The sequence below is a fragment of the Falco biarmicus genome, chromosome 3, assembly GCF_023638135.1.
Source record: "Falco biarmicus isolate bFalBia1 chromosome 3, bFalBia1.pri, whole genome shotgun sequence".
In the NCBI taxonomy this organism is placed as follows: Eukaryota; Metazoa; Chordata; class Aves; order Falconiformes; family Falconidae; genus Falco; species Falco biarmicus.
In genome coordinates this window covers 43111010-43131403 of record NC_079290.1, presented here as the reverse complement: position 1 = coordinate 43131403, position 20394 = coordinate 43111010, and the positions used below count along the sequence as shown (strand labels likewise).

The following is a 20394-nucleotide window of genomic DNA, read 5'->3' as shown; positions in this document are numbered from 1 at the left end:
ATTGCTGTGAGTAGTGGTTGGCTTTCCATAGTGGTGCCACCAGAGGCTTAAAAAAATGCAAGGTAGTGGGGTGGGTGTGTAAACAGGGATCAGGCTTTTTCCTTTATACCAATGACCGAATTATGAATTCTGTCAAATTGTAGGTAGAAGGGAGTGTGAAGAGATAAGCCAAGGATTGACTAGGGTATTCTGGTTAGTGTACTCCTTTTCCTTCAGCTGGAATATTTCTAGAGGTCTACACTGATGTTCAGTGTTCCTGTATTAAAATTATCATATGTATGTGGTATTTGAAAGAATGGCTTGGGTGAAACCTGCTTTCTTCAGAACCTAGTTATTCAACAGCTTCTGCCCATCCATCTGTCTTTATAGATTAGTGATCTGTGTTTTGCTTTTGACTCTTTATGAAGCATGCAACTTCCACAGTCCCTGGTTCTCCTCATCCTGTATTTCTGTTGCATTGGGTTCTGAATACCTTGTCTCCTGTTTCCTGTGTGTCAGCTGCTTGTCTGGTAACAAGAGTGGGATTCTCTTTTATTATATAGCAATTGAGGGAAAAGTTGACTTTCCTGGCTTTCTCAAAGATTGTTTAATGTCCAGTGATATGTTGATTCATTATCAGGATATTTGTGAAGACTGAGGAAGTGATGAAAAGCATGCCATGGATACTTTCTCTAAAGTGAGAGGAAGGAGGGTGATGTTTATAGCAGGTAATAGGACTGTCTCCTGTTGTTCCTTCTGTAATCGGAATCACAGTCGTGGAATTTTCAGCAGCTGGTTTTACTGGTGACTCAGCCCTAGAGTAAGTCTTTCTAGGTGGATAATTAGTGTATAGGGAAATGGCCATTCTCTTCCAGTGGGTGTGCATGGATCCTGGTGATTCTTCCAAGCATGCTTGCTGGAAGACTGTCTTTTAGGGTTTTTGACTGTCACTGCTTCCCTTGTGTTACTCAAAGAGTCAGAATGGGTATGATAGCTGATTTGCAGTGGCTGTAGAGGCATTTAAGGCAATTTGGCTACAGCTGGAGAGGCAGCAGGTGAGCACACAGCTTTGTAATCAAGTTTTGAACTTTCTTGGCAGAGACTGACTTGTAAGCACCTAGAACAAAGGTCTTTGGTTGTGTAATGGTATCATCTTCAGGCCATTATAATTTAGAAAAGAAAATTTTTCAGTACAGAATAATCTGAACTTCAGAAACCTTTTCTAATACCGTTTGAGCCTAGCTTATGGAGAAAGAAATCAGAAGAGGTTGCTATGTATCGTTACACTACGTATTGTTTGCCTGTTGCATGTAGCTGTTATGAGGTTGCACAAAATACTTTCAATTTCCTGAATGCATTATAATTTGTGGGTATAGTAGATCTATATGTGTTCTTAGTGTTAGGGTTCTGTTATTGCCATGCTTTTTACCAGAGGCAAGGGTCAGCCTGAAATTTGACATTGTTGTGGCTTTCTGCAGGAAACTGTGAAAATACTGCTTGCTTTTTGACAGCCGCCATGTAGAGAATGAATAGTGTAGCCGCTGACAGGCTTGAAACCTTGCCAGGAGGATGTGTGACTTCTGATCTCCTCTAACACATTTGTCTGTGCCTTCCCCTGTTCCAGGGCTAGATACTGTGGCAGCTTAAAAGTTCTAGCTGTTACTGGACAACACTGGTGGCAGTGTTAACCTGTCTTGCATTATCTATGTGCTCTTTCACTAGTGCCCAAATATGATTTAAGTGGATTTATTTTGCTGCCTGTTTTTTTGAAGTTTCATCTCCTTCCTGCCTGTTACCAACATTGGGGCCAGGGGCTACCTGCTTTTAGTTACAGGAAAAGCTATAACCAGAGGCAGAGACTTCTCAACTGACAATGTTTGTTAAATTCACTGGTATCTGGCAACCCTCAAGACACTGCAGTTTGCACTTTTGAAACTGTGGATAAAAATACGTCTCTACTGTTTGTTACTACTTCATGTAGTTACCACAGCATTAGTGGTTTTACCTGCTAGGAAAACTGCAGCTGTGTTCCTCAATGGAGCATGGCAAAGATTAAGGCAAATCTATCCCTGTTTCTACAGTCAGACCTACAGCTGACATACAGTTCAGATAGAAGAAGCTCTCAAGAGCTGATATGCTTGTGGCAGATAGAAATTGAAAGAAAGCTCTGATCCTCTGAAGCTTAGTGGCAAACTGAGCTGACAAACTTGGAAGAAATGCATTTTCAGCTTAGTGTTGGTGACCCAGTCACAACTCTGAGGAGATGCCTCAGGGAAAGAAAATAATTACAGCCAGTGATCTTCCAGGCAGCTTAAAGAAAGAAACACAAATACTGCAGTTGCAGCTTCTCAGATGATTTATTCTTCTTCTCCCTAGTAAGATGAGTAAACTCTTCCAGAATTAATCTGGGTGACACTTCCTCCTTTTGTTTCCTGTAGATCTTTCAACTTCAGATCTGGAATAAAGCTCAGTCTTCCAAGTGGTACTCTTTGGACTACAGCTTTTAATTCATACTGCTTCTGTACTGCTATTTAAAAATACGGCACTAAAAAACGAAAGGGATGAGAGAAGTACTGTGAGAATCAGTGCAGGCATGTTGGGAACCATCGTAATGAATGTCAGTTTACAAGAGAAGATAGGGAGTGATACTAGTCAGGGAACACCTAATCCGTTTTAAAGCTTTACGTGTTTTTCTCTGATGAGCAGGAAGACAGCTAAAACACAGGGACTTGTGCTTGGTTCCTGGCGTGGGACCTGAAGTAGCTCAAGATTGACATAAGTGCTTAGTAAAGTCTAAGCTTAGTGAAATGCTTACTGAAAGTGGTGCTTATTGACTATTTTAGTGGACCTCCGATGATGAAAAGCACAGTTAACCTTTAGATCTTAATTTTAGTGTGTGGCAATGGGTGAAGAACAGTCTTAATCCCATGCCAGTATAAAATTGTGGAAAATAGGAACTGTGCCTTGTTGTAGTAAAGCTTTTAACAGTGGCTTGCAGAAGGAAAAGAAAAACCAATTTCAAACTCAAGGTCTGTGTAACTGGCTTGGATGACCTTTGTTATAGTCAAATAAAGGTGGGGGGGAAGCTTAACCCTGCTCAGCCCTGTAATTCCTAATCAGTGAAGTAGGGAACAATCACATTAAGGTAAATGCAGGTGTAACTAAAAATAGTACTGTGAATATATTGCAGTGTGGATGAGCTATCACTTAACTGTGATTACAGTGGCTTCAAACACTCCTTTTTGTTTACAGTCACCTGATAGATCTTTGAAAATTACTTAATTTTAAATGGCTACAGGAGGAATAATAGTGTGAAGTCTGAACCAGAGAGATGATCTGGCTTTTGAGAACAAGAAAAATAGTCAATTGACTGAGACTAGTTGGGTATCAAGAACAAATCTTTTCACTGGATTCCCGGGGCTTTGGCCTTTGTGCCAGCATAAATATGGGTGTGTCTCTAATAGCAGAATTGCATTGGATTAGTTTGTGGGTTTGGGGAATTTATGATACAAAATATACAGTTTGCTTTTATACTTCCCTGTTTTAAGAAAATACAGACTCAAGTGTTCAACTGGGCACTCCTTTTTCCTCTGGGTGTTTTGAAGGGAACTGAGGTCTCTTCTTTCCAAAAAATTTTTCTCATTGGTCAGACACATAATGTTCTGAAAGCTGAGCTGCATTCACTAAACCACTTCAGATGGCTCTGCAGGCCTGTACTTAGGCACAGCTCTTAGCCAGGGCTGAAGTTCCTGTTGTTTGCAGTGGGGTCCAGGAAACTGTGCTCCAAGCAGGTGTGGAGGATACTGTCTGTCAGTGAGTGAAGGGGCCTGTAGGTAATACTAAGCTCTCTGCTTATTTGATGTCATTAGCCTCTTTGTCTTGTACCCTTCTCAAGTTCTGCAAGTAGGCTAACTGTTCGACTGGAGGTAATGGATGACCCTACTGTTCTGCTAAACACAAAATATGTCAAGTATGGGGGAGGAGAGGGCAGAGAAAGTAGATACTCAGACACATGGTGCTGCCTGTGTCCCTCTAAAATTTACATGAAAAATTATTTTTTTTCTCCTGTCATCTTTCATCTCTGATGTGATAATTAAATACAGTCAGCATGTTCTGACAAATCTGAAATGCCCTGTGGTACCGACTCATGCAGCTGAAAACCTTTGTTTTTGAAATTAACTGTTCTGAATGTACATGTTAGTGGCTTTTCTCAGATGTCTGATACCAGGTTGTCATCTCTAATTATTTCTCCATGTTCTATCTTTGTTTCTTCAAAGTACTGCCTGTAGTGGGCCCAAATGTGTTCCCAGTACGTCTGTACAACTCAGTGGGGTTTTTTTGGGTGTGCTTGTGTCCTTAGAGAATGTGAGTGATTTTGGTGAAGGGACCACAAGCATGAAACAGTTTGCAAAGTCATAATGATTATGGCTGTATATGTGCATGTTAAAGTTCATCTCCTGCCAGGAAAAGTTCCTGTCACACAGGTTTTAGCACTGTGAGTTAAGTGTTCCCATACTTAATTTTCCTTCTATGTTCACTTTAAGATTACATGATGGAATTCACATTTTCTCAAGAAAAGCTGCGTATCTTGGATCAGTACCACTGAAGATACCTTCTGATTGCAACACCCGAAGCAGGGTCCTGTAACAAATTGGTCAAAAGAACACATACAATGGATCTCAAAGAAAGCTGCCCAAGTGTTAGCATTCCGAGCTCTGATGAACACAGAGAGAAGAAAAAAAGATTTACTGTAAGTATAGCAGAGTGTAAGAACGGTAGGCAGATACATGGGCTATTACTGCCTAGAAGTGCTACTTTCTTTTTTTTACTACTAAGCTTGGTATTACTTTAAACCAGTTTATGGAAGTCTGCTTACTTGCTCTTGTGAGTACTGGCCATAGTCCAATGTGAGAAGTTGTGAATGTTTTACAGTGTTTTAACTGTGTTGCTTTCTGCAGAAAGAATTTGGCTGTACAGAATTCTGGTATTTTTACCCCCAAATAGCAGTGCTTTCTTGTGTGTATGTGTATATATATATATATATATATATATATATATACACACACACACATAGGTGTCTGAATGCAGAAGTAACATTTTGGTACCAAATCAGATTAAGATTCGGCATCCTACATGATTTTTCAAGAAAACATTTATTTTGTAAAGGGAAAAGATATGGCTTTGGTTTTAGTTGCTTTTTTTTTGTAGTTTGGTTTTATAATGGCCATTTTTTTTCTTGTTTCCTGTTATAATATCATATAAATAATTTTAATATTTTTGTGTAAAAGAGAAAAATCAAATTTTTAAAGGAACTTTTTTCTGTCTTCCTTCCTGTTTTCTGATTCTAATACAAGACTTTTCCTACCCTGTTCCAATTTCTACTCCTTGTTATTCCCTGCTGCTGCCTTTTTTAGCCTCCCAATTTGATTTTCTGGAAGTGAAATCTTCCTATTCTGTGGAGTAACTCTATGTTGTACACTGAAAAATATTGTGACCTAGATTTTTGTTTTGCTTCTGCGTGTGCTAGGATATAAAGACAGCATCATAGTACTTCCTTTAAAAAGCTCAAAATATTTCATTGCTCTTGCGCAACTTCCTCTAAGCTGCCTTTTTTTTTTTTTTGAGTGAATTAGTCACTCTTCAGATGTGGAATGCAAACACCCCTAGACTGACTTGTTGTCTGAAGAATACAACAAAACAAAGATTTACTTTGAGTTATGTATCTGCCTTTCCCTTTCACCTCCCTTCCTTGGAGAAGAATAATGCTGTTTGATTCTACAAGTGTATCAAGATGTAAATTGGGGAATTGCTGGTAAAGGGAACAAGCAAAAGAGAGCTTTACTAATCCTTTAAACCACTGCATGCATGTGTAACTCAAATGAGCAGAAAAAACTTCATGAAAGTCTACACTTCAGCAAAACAGGTGTTGCCTCAGTGCTGACAGTTCTGCTATTAAAAAGTCCCAGTGTGGTACATCTGCGGTGCATACTGATGTTGTGATTTCCAGGCCATTTTACCAAAAGATCTGTGTGACAACCTTAGTAACTTAACAGCGCTTTCTTTGGGTGTGCCCTTTAGGAAGCCATACAAGCAAGAGTAGGAAAATTAAGAAATTGGGGAGGGTGGTGTGTGTGTGAATCCAACCCAGCTTGCACTGTGTGGAGGTACGCTTTGTCTGGGTGGCTTCTGCTTTCTGCGTCAGGGAATAATTAGCAGCTTGGCAAGAACTGCTTTTCACAACCAAGCTTGTGAGTATTATCGCATGTATTTTAGGATTTGATAACAGGAGGGTCATACTAAACTTCCTGGTAGGAACTGTGAATTCCAGCATGTGTCTGTCAATGCTTTTACTGTGTCTCCTCTTTTGTAGCTGTGTGTTAATGACTGAAGCCCATCAGCACTGCTTTTGGTGGGGGGTGGGAGAGGGGTACAGGGAGAAATAAATCTGTGGTAGGTATAGCTGTCTGTTTCTGATGTTAGTGACATTTCCATAAAGAACAGTAAGAATCTTAGGGTGAAAGGAAAAGTTAAAGTGATAAAGGCTAGGAAAGACTTCAGGTGACTGTTTCATATAATCTTCACCTTACTGTCACTATACATATATATATATGTGTATATATCACTACTGCTTCTGAGACTGTTCTAGAATCTCGCTGGCCTGAATCGAAACTATGAATTCCAGCTCAGACTTTACAGTGGCTCACTTAATGCTGGCACAGAAACAAGACAAGTATGTGCAACTTAGCTTTTACTAGCTCTTCTTTTTGCCCTGATACAGCATTTTTTAAAACAATCGTGTCTCTGTGCAGTCCTCGTTCTGATAAGTCAAGCTTTTAAGTTTTGTTTTTGGAAATGAACTCTTCATTCCTCCTGAGCATTTTCATAACCTCTTGTTGAATATTTGATTTGGTTATGTTAAATACTGCATACATTTGCTACATTTACTACCAGTATTCTTTTCTTGACAAATAATTTCATGTTTGAATTTTTTGGGTGTTCTGGCAGGGAAGCTTTTTTGCTTCCACTTAACTCGTGGTAACCAGACTTTATGTATATCCACTCTAGTTTGCTGTCCTGCCTTTTTCTGAAGATTGATCATTTACTTTCTTCATAAAAAAACCAAAATGCTTGTTTTGGACCATATCTAGGATGTAGTAACTGCTCTTCTGTCCTTGCTGCATAGTGGGCTGTTCTTTTGCCTGTTTTGCCAAATAACTTTGTTTTGCATTTCTTGCTTTTGTCCCTATGCTGTTTGATGTGTGAGGCTTAATTTTCTCTTCTGACCTGTTCTTACCTCCCTTCACACCGCTGTCATATACAGGCATATCAAGAAATCCCTTTCAAGGGTGCTGTTTATCTGATTAAATCTGGAAACTTTGTTTCAGACCTGTGATACATACTAATACCAAGCCTTGTTGGAAACTGTGGAGTTGCTTTTTTTATTTTGTTGATGCTTAATAGTTTCCTTGCTTTCTCAGTGCTTGCTCTCTTGAGATTGGAAAACAGCCTACCTTTTTTACTTATCTCTGGTTAATACAAATTGAATGTTTAATCCGTGAGCGTGAGCTACTAAAACAGAATTGAAGACTTCTAATTTCAGTGACTTGATTTGTGAAGAAATTATCACATCAAGAAATAGCTGGACCCTATCCTGTCTGTTTCTAGGAAGGTAGTTTATGGTGATGTTTGGGATAGTGGTGTTTTCAGGAATTCTGTTTCTTTTTCTTCCTTTTTCCTTTCTCAAAGCTTTGCATTATTTATCCACATATTACAAGCTGTGGATACATCTTATCAATGTTTTAGGAGTTTTCTAAGACTGGTTTTGGTTTAGCAGTAATTAGATTTGAAAAGGTTATTACCTGAGTAAGGCTAGATTCCCTACGCACCTCCCCTTCCTAGAAACAGGCATTGCACACCCCTAAATCATTACATGGGTGTAGCTGAAAGTAGTAATACAGCCCAAAGACATGTTATGTTTTTGGAGTTTACCAGAATCTTTCTAGATGCTGCATGTGTTCTTGCCACTCAGTGCTTCCCTAAGTGTTAAACTTGCAGTTTCTCCTTGGTTGGGAATGCAGGAGCTTCAGTGATGATGTGAACTGGATGACCTCATATGGGTTTTTTTATGCTCTCTCATTAAAAAACGTTGACTGTGTCATTGGTCTACTTCAAGAACAAGTGTTTTAATTTTGAGGTTGCCAAGGAGGTGAATATCATCTGAAGTTACGCTTGCCCATGAACTTTTCAGTCTGTGCATTTTGCTCTGATAATTTAAGAAGTTGTCCGTGGCCTGCTGCTTAAGCCTGTTGGCACTGAGCTGCCATGCAGTCATGGGGAGTGGAGGTGTTGTGTGTTTGAACATTACTTGCAGGACTTGATTGCTGTGTAAGATACCTAGTTCAGGAGGACCGTACTTAAGTGTCTGCAGCTAAAGCTTTTGCTGTTTACAGTCTAGGGATGCTCTAGAAGGTGTGTAGCTAGGTTTTATGCTAATGATTGTTTAGCAGTGTAAGGGAAAGTTAATTCTAAGAGTAAGTCTCATCAGCATCCTACTGGACGCTTCTGTCCAGCCTCCTGTATTCCCCAGAGAAGACTGAGAGCAGCATATTTGGGCAGTTAGTGTAGCATAAATGCTAATCTGGAGCTAAGAAATACAGTGGTGGCTGCCACTTCCACTGTGGGAGTTAAAAGGAGAGAGGTAAGCTGCTGTTTCAGGACAGAAGGGGGCATTGGTCCAGTCTTCTGCATTGGGAATTGGCAGCCTTTTGCACTCATTTCCTTGCTGTGCCCATTCTCTCCTCTGAAGGAATAGTCAGGTTCCTTCTGAAAGTAAAAGAATGTGGAGAAGGGAGCTCAACTAGCTGCATAAGAGACAGGAGAAGCCTGCTGGACACGAAACTGTCAACCAGATTTATGAAGCCAGGGGTTGGCAATCTGTCTGGTTTATTGAAGTCCTCTGCTGTCATGGTATTTGAGTGGCCAGAACTGTGCAGCAGGTTCCAGCTGCATGTCCCTTGATCCCAATGCTGTGTGTTAGGTGGCCTGTGCTGTGTTTCAGCCATGGCAGCATTTTCCCCCCCTGAACAATTGTGTCATCTGCCAGGACCCTGACTATAAAACGTATTCAAGATGTGGCAAGAAACAGTTACCTTTATAATTGCTTTTCTTGTGTGCTTTCTCTTTAGGTTTTGGTGAAGGCAGTCTTCAGTGTTTAATTTTTTTTAATATTAGTCTTTATTACAAATTATAAAGTAGCAGATTTTTATAGACTGCTATCTGATGGCCAGGTGTTCTTGTTGGATCTGAACTAATTTATGAAAATCCATTAGATGAGCATTGGTATTAGTTTTTGCTTACCTGGTGTTTAAAAAAAATTCTGTAAAATGTCAGACTCTTCTGTTCTTTTACTCATTTGTGTTGTCTGTGATTTAACTGTAAGAAACGTGTAGATTAAAAAGTATTTTTACACAATATATTTAACAACCTGTCCTTATTTCCACCACAGGATTAAACCTGGGAGGTTTTATTAAACTTTACTGTTGGCAGTAACTTTATCTGTGTTACTACAGGTTTACAAAGTATTGGTCTCAGTTGGCAGAAATGAATGGTTTGTCTTCAGACGGTATGCAGAGTTTGATAAACTCTACAATACGGTAAGCAAAAGGCAAGCTATGAAATTATGGCAGAATAGCAGAGCAACATTTGTCGGCAGTGTTACAGTTTGAGTTAGTTTCCTCTTGAGGAGTTTGAGTCAACATTCAATAATCATAGGAGCCTGTTTAAAGTAAATGACAAGGTGGGGTTTTAAAACTTCGGTTTGTTTGAATTTCAGACTCAAAGTCCACTTATTTGTCACTTTTTTAATTGTTGCTTGGGATCATAGTTTCATGAGAGAAACTTCTAATTTACTGGTTGTCAAAACATCTGAAACGTGCATTTGTTCATGGTGGTAAAAAATTGCTGTAAAACTAAAAACATCTAGATAGGTAAAGTTCTCTTAAAGTAAGTGTTTTACTTTGAAGTACTGAAAGTAATGAGCGAATCCTTGTTTCTTGATATAAACTTTCAAGTTAGTCATAGCCATTCCTATCTACAGTTTCATAGCCAATATTTTTGGCAGCGGTCCAAATAAAATAGGCCTCTTCAGCAACTCAGTATGGATTTCTTGGGTTCGTTGCTAGAAGGGGATTTGGCCCATTTTACATAGTGGGCAAGCAGGGCAGATACTTGCTCAGATGTGCAGTCTGTGTCCTGTGTCCATACTTCTCTCCAGTTCTTCATGTTTAGAGACAAAGAAGAAACAATTCCTCTGTGATCTCCATAAGAAAAATTACCAGCTGCTTACCTGTGCCTCTATTTCCCTTCCATTGCCTCTGTGAGAAGTATTTGGGCTTTTTTCCTTTCTGTCTCACTGTACCTGGATTTTTGCACAGCAGTGGTAAGCAAATGCAGGTGGTGAACTTGGGGCTATCTTGCAAAGTCTGAGCAGAAGTCGGCCTGGATATACCATGCTATACTTTGCTTGCATCTGGGGATAGACTTGCAAGCGATGTGAAAACAAAAGTATCCCCATTTTGATACCTGTGGAGTGAGCCTTGGTGATCCTGTTCCCCTTACTATATTCTGAATTAACCATTCAGATTAACGTTGCTCCGCTGAAGTTTGTTCAGCACTGGTCTTTTTAACCTGTAGAGGTGGAGGTCCTGGGGAAGCATAACCAGGAGAACATTTAGTCCAGTTCCCATTCAGTTCAATTAAGTTCCATGCAGTTCCAATTCATATGGTATAGTACACTAAAAAACCTGTGCTGTTAACTGGAAGAGATACTGATGTTTCTAAGGAAAGAATTGCCAGCTACTGTATTGAACTACTCTCTTAAAGAGGATGAGGGTAAGGTTGCTCTTCTGGAATGCTTGAAGATGAAGCAAATATAACCCAGGCTTGACTCATGTCAGGGTTTTTTTATAAATTCAGTGCTATTATATATGATCTTCTGGCCAGCTTATCAAGTGTAGACTACAATTAAATTGTCAAATGCAGCATTGTAAAACATGCTGTTAATCTGGTTACAAATTTGACACAGAGGTAGCCCACCTGTGGTTTCTAAAGCTCTTAAGAATGTTGTTTGGGCAGAACCCAGAGGTCTGTGTCCCCAATCCATTTTAAACCTCATGCATACACTCCTGTGCAAACAAGCAAGAAAAAAAACACCCAAGATTCTAGCCTGTGCTTTTTTTTTTTTTTTTAATGCAGGGCTGCAATTGTCTTTAGCTTTCTAAATTGAGATGGCCTTTGAATTTAAAAGGGTATGACTGGTGCAAACAAGCCGAGTACAAATTGTTTTGGGTTTGGTTTTTTTCCCCCAAGTGTATGAGTAGAGAAGATGGAAGAGATGAGCAGAATTACTAATAATCAGATGTTCAAACTGTTCATCAGAAAACAAACAATGCAATTATTTCTAGGTACTTTAATGTGTAAGTACAATCCAATTGTATGTGTTTTGTTTTCAGCTAAAGAAGCAATTTCCCACCATGAACTTGAAGATTCCAGCTAAGAGAATATTTGGAGATAATTTTGATCCTGGTAAGTTGTTATCTTGTTACTCATTTTGTCAGTTTCTTTATATGAAAATTGATCTATTCCAGCCTACAAGCAGCTATCTTGGATGAGTTTTACACCAGTCCTCAAAACAATGACTAAACCAAAGTTTAGTCATGCCTCAGTCAAGAACAGGAACTAGCGTAGGTAGATTCTCTACCTTGTGATCGTGAACAAAGTATTGCTCAGTGGCCCAGTGCCTCTTTTGCACTGAAGGCTATAGCTTCTCCTGAGCCTGCAGTATTCAGGATTGTGAGAAATTCTGAACTGTCAGTGTAATTGCTCCTTTATAAAAGCAAAAGCCAAACCTGCTAAACATATGCCTGGCAAATTTTAAACTTCCTTTGTGTGACTTTCATTTTTTGGGGGGTGGGGGGGAAATGACTAAAGGATTTACCTTTGAAGGCTTTTGAACTCTGTGTCTAAATGTGCTTCCTTGTACAGTTTAGATGAAAATGAATCTTTTCCTGTTGTTGCTCCACTTACAGAGCCCATCTTATGTGAACGTGATGTGATCAAGTTAACAGTGATAGGTCCCAATGAAGCTTGCTCTGTCCTTATCAAAATACTAATAAGAAATCACTTGTAAAGTGCATTAACCTAGGTGTACCACCAATGAATAAATAAAAAGGCAAATGGCAAGGCCAGACCTTTGCTCTGTGTCTTTATAGCCTTCATTCAGGCCATTTTACTTAAGGGTTTTCCTGATGGTCATTGGGAACCTCCTGCCTTCCCCTGGCTTGGTGATGTGATCAGACTGTGTGTGTAGCTGCATCTCCTCCTGCACTGTTTAAATCATTTCATTTTCTCCTTTGTGAAAAACAAATGGATCCAAAGGTGTTGAACTCTTGGAATGAGTTGTTTTGGGGTTTTTTAGACTTGTTCAAACAAATTAGGTTTTGACAATTACAGTTAATCACCTGGATCCTGATATGAAATTCCTTTTTATTTTTTATTACAATAATTAAATGCAAGTATCCAAGCTCTGATGTCCTCTTCTGATGAAGATGTAAATTATTGCCAGAAGTTTTACATGTATCGTGTCTACAGGGACTTCTTGTTTTGGTTTTGTTTCTTTCCTTTTCTCTGACCTTGGGGGTTTTTAGAGTTGGCTGAAGACCTAGTAATGTCATGCTGCCTGGTCTGCAGTACAGCCAAATGTACAGGTGGATTTCTTGGAGTCAGATTTAGGAAACTGGAATTTAAATGTGGGGGGGCCTAAAATTTTATTAAAACTATATATGTAAAACAACTCCCTCAGGCTTGTTTTAAATTTCCATAAACTATGCTGAAATCCTTGAAGCATGAGAAACTAAATAGTTCTCAAGATTTCTTGCTGGGGGTCAGGGTGGAGATGGAGCAATGATGGTCATTTAAATCTTTCTCTTAACTCTGATTTATTGAAGCTTTTGATGCAATGTTTCTGCTGACTCCTGAAATAAGTCACATATTTTACAGACCTTGAAATGGTATTTTACTTCTGTCGATGTGTACTTGGGTATGCAGCATTGTACTACTGCATGGGAGTGCAGTAGAGTGGAACTTGTATATACCTTTTCCTAAAAATACCAAAAAATACTGTCATAACATACATTGTCATCTAAATGTTCCATTTCTGTTGTCCCTTAGGTTATTTCAAAATTAATCTTGTTTTAACTTCAGAAATGGGACAGAGGAAAATCACAGAAACCAGTCAGAATACAGAACTAGAAAATTACAGAATAAATTTGAGCTGACATGATGCAGGTGTTTTTATCTTCAGCAACAGGGATAGTTCTGTAGGCTTAGTGTGTCTGATGGCATTGTAGATCTACTGTACTGAAACTGCTGATGTTGGTGACTCCCGTAACATCTTTATGTTCCTGTTTGATGTCAATAATTTGGGGTTATTGAATACACTCATAAGGGTTTGGGGATTATATCCCTGAAACATTATGATCAGTTTTCTTTATATGCAATACAGCTTTTAACTGAAATTTAATTTTAATTTAAAATTTTAATTGTTGTCAGTAATTTACGTGCGACAGAAAGAATCGCAAGTCAAGTATTCCATGCAGATTATTGTTGATAGGAATAATGAAAGACAAGATTATTCTGTTTTATACTGTTTCATCTTAGAGCTCTCTTTCTATTTCAAATCTTATGTATCTTTCCATATTGCTAAAGAAAAGTTACACGTCTTAAGCTTTGAATGAGGGTGAAGGTTCTGAGGATTATTTTCTTATGTTACAGGTGATGTCCAAAATGGAAAGAAAAGTGTTTTTATTTATCTTTAATGGTTACATCAAAGTGCCTGCTGGTGGGTTGAATTGTGCAGCTTTCCCACTGCTGTACATATATTATGGAAATATGCTGCTTGTTCATGTAAAAACTTGACTTTGTGCAACTGATGTCAGGTTTTGCCTGTGTTTTGTTGGGGGATTTTTTTGAATGTAATCATGTGCTGAAGGGCTCACCTGTGCAATGAAGGCTGCACAGGTTAGCCCACTATGGTTACACACTATTCTTAAAGCACTTTACTTTTAATCCATCTAGCTTTCTACGTTTTCAAGTACTGTTGAAGAAAAAGTGAAATTTGTTCTCTCAACTCACTTGAATGATTTAAGCTTGTGATTTTCATGTGTAGAACCAATCCTGTTCTGAACAGGTTGTGAACCAACCTCTTTTTAACTGCTGTTTAAGTCCTAAAAACCCCTAAATTTGAAACTAAGTCATCTTTGTGAGCTGACTGATCGTTCTAATAAATCTATCTTTTTTTTCAGATTTCATTAAACAGAGAAGAGCAGGACTGAATGAATTCATTCAAAATTTAGTTAGACAGCCAGAGTTATGCAATCAGTAAGTAGTTTAATTTCTATTCTATAAAGACTATTTAAAAGACATGAGATGTCAACTAGAAAATTGAAGATTAAGTACTTTTAACCAGAAAATGTTTTTTACCTGTTCAGTGCTCTTAAGTATAATAAAAAAACTTTAATATGGCTGTTCATTCCTTCAGGAAAAATCTACAGACTGATGAACAATATAAAAACATGTGTTTTCTGAAAACTGATCAACAAATAAACTTGCAGGCAATTAACTGATCTTAATTCAAGGGGTGCAGATTCCAGTGTGAACTCTGTTGTACAGCAGGTGTTTGTTTTGCTGATGGCTGTAATGTTTGAGAACTCTGCTGTCACTTGCTACTGTGTTGCTGTAGCAGTCACTGCCTGCATCCTTTTGTTAGGGCAGTTCATGTGTGTATTCCAGAACTTGTTTTAAGCGTGTTAACAAAGTAGCTTAATTAGCTTGCTTAAGTGGTTTGGGATAACCAAGCTGACCTGCCTAAAGCAAAGGAGTAAGCTTGCACATAAACTATTCCATCAGAAGAACTGCAGGCGTGTTAAACTCCCATCAGTGCAACAGTGAGGAATGAGAGATGGCAATATGCTAGAGTCAGCTCCAGTTAAAACTGGACGATAGCACTTGTGCATGTGAACTGATTTGGGGGTAAATGCATTTTTCTTTCAGTTTAAATCTATACCTAACAAATCTAAACTAAATCCATGTGGCTTTCAATGTAGCTTGAACTAGTAACATGGAAAAGCTGTTTGGTGTTAGTGTTGAGTAAAATGTCTGTAATACATACACTTTGTTTAATTAGCATATCTGTACAACTTGTGAAACTGTCTATTTTCCACAGGAGAAAAAAACTTCTGTAAAATGGAATATTGCTGCAGTTTGCAGTGTGCAGTCAGGTTGTTTTTTTTCCCCAACAAATGAACTAATTAACATCCTGTTAACCTGAAATATGTACTTCCTTTATTTTTTTGGAAGAAAGGGAGCATTTTATATATAATTCCTTGTGATAAGTGGAAAAAATTTCAAAACAAAGTTTTTGTCATGAAACAGTTTTTCACTAGAACAAATACTGTGAAGTTTGTGGTCATAGCAGTGTTATTCTCTGGGAAAGAATAGAAAGCACATTAACTCATTACTGAAAGCTAATCTGTTTTGTTACATTAGGAAATCACACTGGTTTTATTTAGCACAGTCCCCTCCCCTGTTTGGTTGCAGTATGTCCAAGTACCAAATATTTTGTCTCAAAACATACTATATTTGTTCTCCAAAGGTAAAAATGGTACTTTTTTAAATGCACCCGATAAAACTGTGTGCTTAAAAAAACCCCAATCCTCAAATTGACTTGCCTTCTTAAATTTCTTCTGAGCTTTTAAAGTTTTTACGCTCAAATGCATCTGTAGCTGAATCTATGTTCTTTAACATAGCACTTAGCCTGCTTGATCCATTAAAAAGAAATCAGTATGAAGAAGTGGGTCTTATAAAGGGTTGTGATGCTGTTAAAAGTGTGTTAAATAAAAAGCTTATTAAGCATAGTTCTACAATAAAAACAAAATAGAGACAGAAGTTTGACTCGTTCTGTTCTCCTCCTCCCCACCCTTAAAGTAACAGTGGTTTATGTGGGAGAAAAAGCAAGACTTTAATTCACAATTCAGTGCAAAAGCATTTAATTTTATAGTAATTTGTTTTTCTTCTAATAACTGCAAGGTACTTTGTTTTTCTGGAGTAAGCTTTTTTTGCAGTGCTCTGTTACAGAAAATCATACTAATAATTACATAATCTGTCACCTTTTTGTGTGCCAGTGAACATTATTACTGAAGAAATACAAAAACTTTATTAGCTTGTGTTTTGGATTTTTTTGGTAAAATCTGATAGAAACTACTCAAGGAATATGTGGTGAGTGAGACTTCACAGATAGTCCACATCCTTGCTTTCTTAGACTGTTTTGCTTCAATGTGCTAATTAAATATGATATTGATATTAGGTAAAAGCACTTACATAAAGTCGGTAATATACAAAGAAGACTTGAGGGTTATGCATTCTCACAGAACTTTGAGGAAGTCCACCTTCTACTACATCTTTTAGGCTCTAAAAGCAGTATCAGGATGTCATATTTTTAAGTCCTACCTAGGAAAACTTTCACTAAAAGCTTAAGAATGGTTCATGATGATGTCCTCATTTCTGGATGGGAAGGCACCTGAATATCTGAATTGAAAAGCACATATGTCAGATTCAGTATGTCAAAGATGGTTTAATATTTACGTTATTCTGTGAAACGTGCAGTATTGTGGTGTTCCTTCTCTTTTCGCCTTCAGTGGACTTTGCTCTTGGGTCAGACAAGTTTGTTGAATATTGTATCAAAGCAAACCTTTCTGCTCAATAATAAACCCAACAAAAACCTGAATTGTTACAGAGTGATTACAGAGAGACCCTGTAATGGTTGGTAAGGATTTTCCTGTGACTGCTGTCAGGTGGAATATGGGGCAAGATGAATCATTGGCTTAGACCAAATTGGGGATTAAGTGGACTATCTTTAAGCTGCATTTAGTCAGCTAACTGTATTTGATAGAGAACCTGCTCTCATGGATAGAATTCAGATATTGGAAAAAAAAATGTCAGGAGGGGTAAGAGATCTTATAATGTGTCTCCCTTGCTTCTATTCAGGATATCAGTCAGCTGCGAGTTTGTTACTTGTGAACACTGTGAGGCCTCCTAAATCACTGAGCAACTATTCACATAGAACTGCTCGCCCCCTCAAACGTAGGTCTTCACTGAAAAATTCATGCATTTAATTATCTATTTAGAACATGTCCAAAGAAAATCTGTTTGAATCCAACTGTATAATAGAGGATACATTAAAGGTGTAATGTAGTTATTTTTAAATAGTCCAAAGTAGCTTTTCAATGAAAATTAGAACATTTGAATAACACTTGGAAGAACTCAAGGATGACAACACCCTGCAACCTCTGTGGGAAAATGAGTTATCAGTTAAGTGAGAAGTGTCTGCATTTGTTCCCTAGAAGAAAATCAGAGTGACTAGGATTTTCTGGTTTCAAAATCTGATGAATATAAAAATGAATATGAAACCCCTGGATTTGTAAGATCTTGTAGTCCATGCTGGGGAAAGCAAACTTTGCATTGCTTAAGTTGTGTTCTTTTAAAAATGTGATGGTATATTGGCTTTTTGAGCCTTTCTTTTTTTTTCTGTAAGAAAGATAGCAGTTTTTCTTTTTTCCTAAGTGTGTGGAAAAGAGGGAATAGCTGGGCACCATTATTTAAATAATGTGTTTTAAAGTTAAGGTTCTGTCACTGGCAATTAATGTTACCATTTTGCATCATAATCTGTGTTACTTTTTGGGCTTGTTCATATTTCTGGGTGTGTCCAAGATTTTAGTGTAGCTTCATATGTTTTATGTAGGAAAGCTAATGCAGAATGAGTATTACGGAAGGAACTGTATTTAGGCAGACCTTGACACCCCTTCATGGATTTCAGAGATAGTCCATAAATTAAATTTAATCCAGTCAATCATAAAAATCCAGACAAAACCAAGTTTTGCTGGTAGTATATGTACAGTGTATGCTAAACATCCCTTTTTTAAACTGTGTTCTTGATCCTTTTGATTTCATATGTGAGGTTATTTTAGGAATAGTTTGTGTGTTATTTTAAAATAATACATGTGAGCTAATACAGCACAGAAGTCCTATCAATATATATAGCATTTTGCTTAACATGCTGCAGTCTTGTGGAGGAAATTAGTACGTTAAACTTCGTATTTTTAATCACTACTTCTTTGCAGTGCTTTTAAAATTACAAATATGAACAATGTAACATTGATGAATTACACTTCTGACAGCCCTGTATTGCAGAGATTGTTGAATACCCTGCAACTCTACAGCGGCCTTTTATTGTGAATGGATTTTTTTTTTTTCCCATGCTGTGAATTCAATCATGGACAAAGTTACTATAGTAACTATTTGAGATATATTACTACATGCTCTATTTAATCAGCTAGTTGTCCAGAGTAATTAATGCTGAAAGGTAATTAAGGTCTGGTTCTGTTTATCTAGTGAAAAGCATCAACCATAACTTTTTATTCTTGATTTCATGATATGCAAAGATTGTAAAACCTAAATTGTTGCATCATGAGGCAGTATTACTACAGTATTGAAACCACAGTGGTTTTTGTCTTCCTGGGACTTGAGATACAAGACAGACCTTGAAATAGATCAGAATTTGGAGGTCATGTAAGGTGAGAAGAATTATGTTGAAAATCATGGTGGGAGGTTGTGTGAGCAGTCTTGTTGCTGAAGGGAACTGAAAGAGATTTCAGATAGGGTTTAGGAATACAGAATGTAAGCGACGGAGACTGGGAACCTCAGACAGCACAGGGCATGAGTTAGGTTTAGTAATGCTAACAGGAAATACTGTTTTCTCAAGGAACATTATGTCTGAAATTTAGGTAAGATTTCTTCCTTGATAAGCAGGCTGCCTTTTAGTGAACTGAAGGAACTTGAAAGATTCAGGTAATCTCTTCAGGTGGTGTATAGGCTATATGCAATACCCATTTGTTTAGGAATTAATGTTGCCTCACTTACATCGCATTATTCTTCACTTGCTCGCTGTGCTGTGGTTAAGAAAGATGTTACATTCTTTTGAACCTACCACTGGGTAAGCCTTGCTTCCTGGGAGCGGGTTCTTCGACTTCTCTTACTTGCCCTCTTTCTCCCACTCTCCCCCAGCCCCCACCAAGACAGAAGCTAGAAACCAATGCTGAAGTTACAGTGCATCTCCTTAGGTACTGTTGGAAGCCTGTAGTTTCTCTTGCCAGTTCCTGAAGGTAGCATTTTTGTCCTGCAGCTGACTGGCAGGATTTCTTAATGTTGTCTTGTCAGTCCCCAGCCAGAATGCATTCTGAATTCAAAATTGCCATCTGCTTTAAAGTGAATGGGGACAGGAACATCACTACGATGTATCTTTCAGGACATGCGTCTCTCTTTTGAGATACAGACTGTGTATTTCATTCTGTATTGTGGACTATTTCATTCATTTTGGAAAACTAAAATGGTTTTAAACTCTTCAGTCTTTTGAAAAAAGTCTGTTTCCTGCTGGTTCGTAACAAGTTAGAATGTATGCTTTCTTTTAATAATAACCTTTTAATGCAATTCTGCAGAGCATTTCCTTATGAAGACTTCACATACATATACTTCAGAATTTTCCGCTTGGAAAAAAACTTGACATATGTACTGTATGTAATATATTCAGCAGTTGAATTAAGTTGCTGTAACAACATACCTTGTACACAGTCCTTAATTCCCTGAACTTAGATATAAAATTTTGTGAGGCGTTATTCCTCTGTACACTGCTGTTTAATCCTGTGCTTCCTATGGTTGTGGCTGAAAATCAGGCAGATTATTGGTGTGCTAATGAAGTTAACTGTGTTTCTAGCCCAGATGTCAGATCATTTCTTCAGATGGATAACCCAAAACACCAGTCAGATCCATCTGAAGATGAAGATGAAAGAAGCAGTCGAAAGGTAATAAACCAGAAGTAGAACAGCCTTCTAAATTTAGGTGCTTGAGAGCAATCTTAGGTATATTATTTACTGCAAATTACTGGTTGGTTGGTTTTGCAATAAAACTCCTATGTGCTCTTTTAAACAAATCTGTTTCACTGTGGGCTGTAAGGTATTTTTCTGTCAAATGTGAACTGCAGAGAGGGGTAAAAGTGATTGCTAGCTTTGTCTTGCTTCTTTCCCACTTGCTATATGGGTTAAAGAAACACAGCTTTAGTTATAGTGTAGCTGTCACAGGTTTTGCAATCCCTTCAAAGATTCTTACTAAGAACATCTGGCAAGGAGCAGGGGAGATTGAATGTTTAATCGTCTTTTTGTTTGCTTGCGTGTCCATTTTTTTCTAAAGGGGCAGAAATACAACTCTCTCAGGGAAAGAAATGCAGTTGGAGCAAGATGGATTTGATTT

The 20394-nt window shown here is 38.0% G+C and overlaps 1 protein-coding gene across 4 annotated transcripts in view; it reads left to right on the top strand.

Moving 5' to 3' along the window:
* The window catches only part of SGK3 (serum/glucocorticoid regulated kinase family member 3), a 61509-nt gene that overhangs the window by 27656 nt on the left and 13459 nt on the right, over positions 1–20394 (top strand). For all 4 annotated transcript variants that reach the window (XM_056330829.1, XM_056330830.1, XM_056330826.1 and 1 more), the window contains exons 2-6: positions 4524–4729; positions 9549–9632; positions 11490–11562; positions 14340–14415; positions 19862–19949. In XM_056330829.1, the coding sequence (XP_056186804.1) occupies positions 4652–4729; positions 9549–9632; positions 11490–11562; positions 14340–14415; positions 19862–19949 (399 nt within the window). In that variant the 5' untranslated portion in view covers positions 4524–4651. The remainder of the gene's footprint in view (positions 1–4523; positions 4730–9548; positions 9633–11489; positions 11563–14339; positions 14416–19861; positions 19950–20394) is intronic.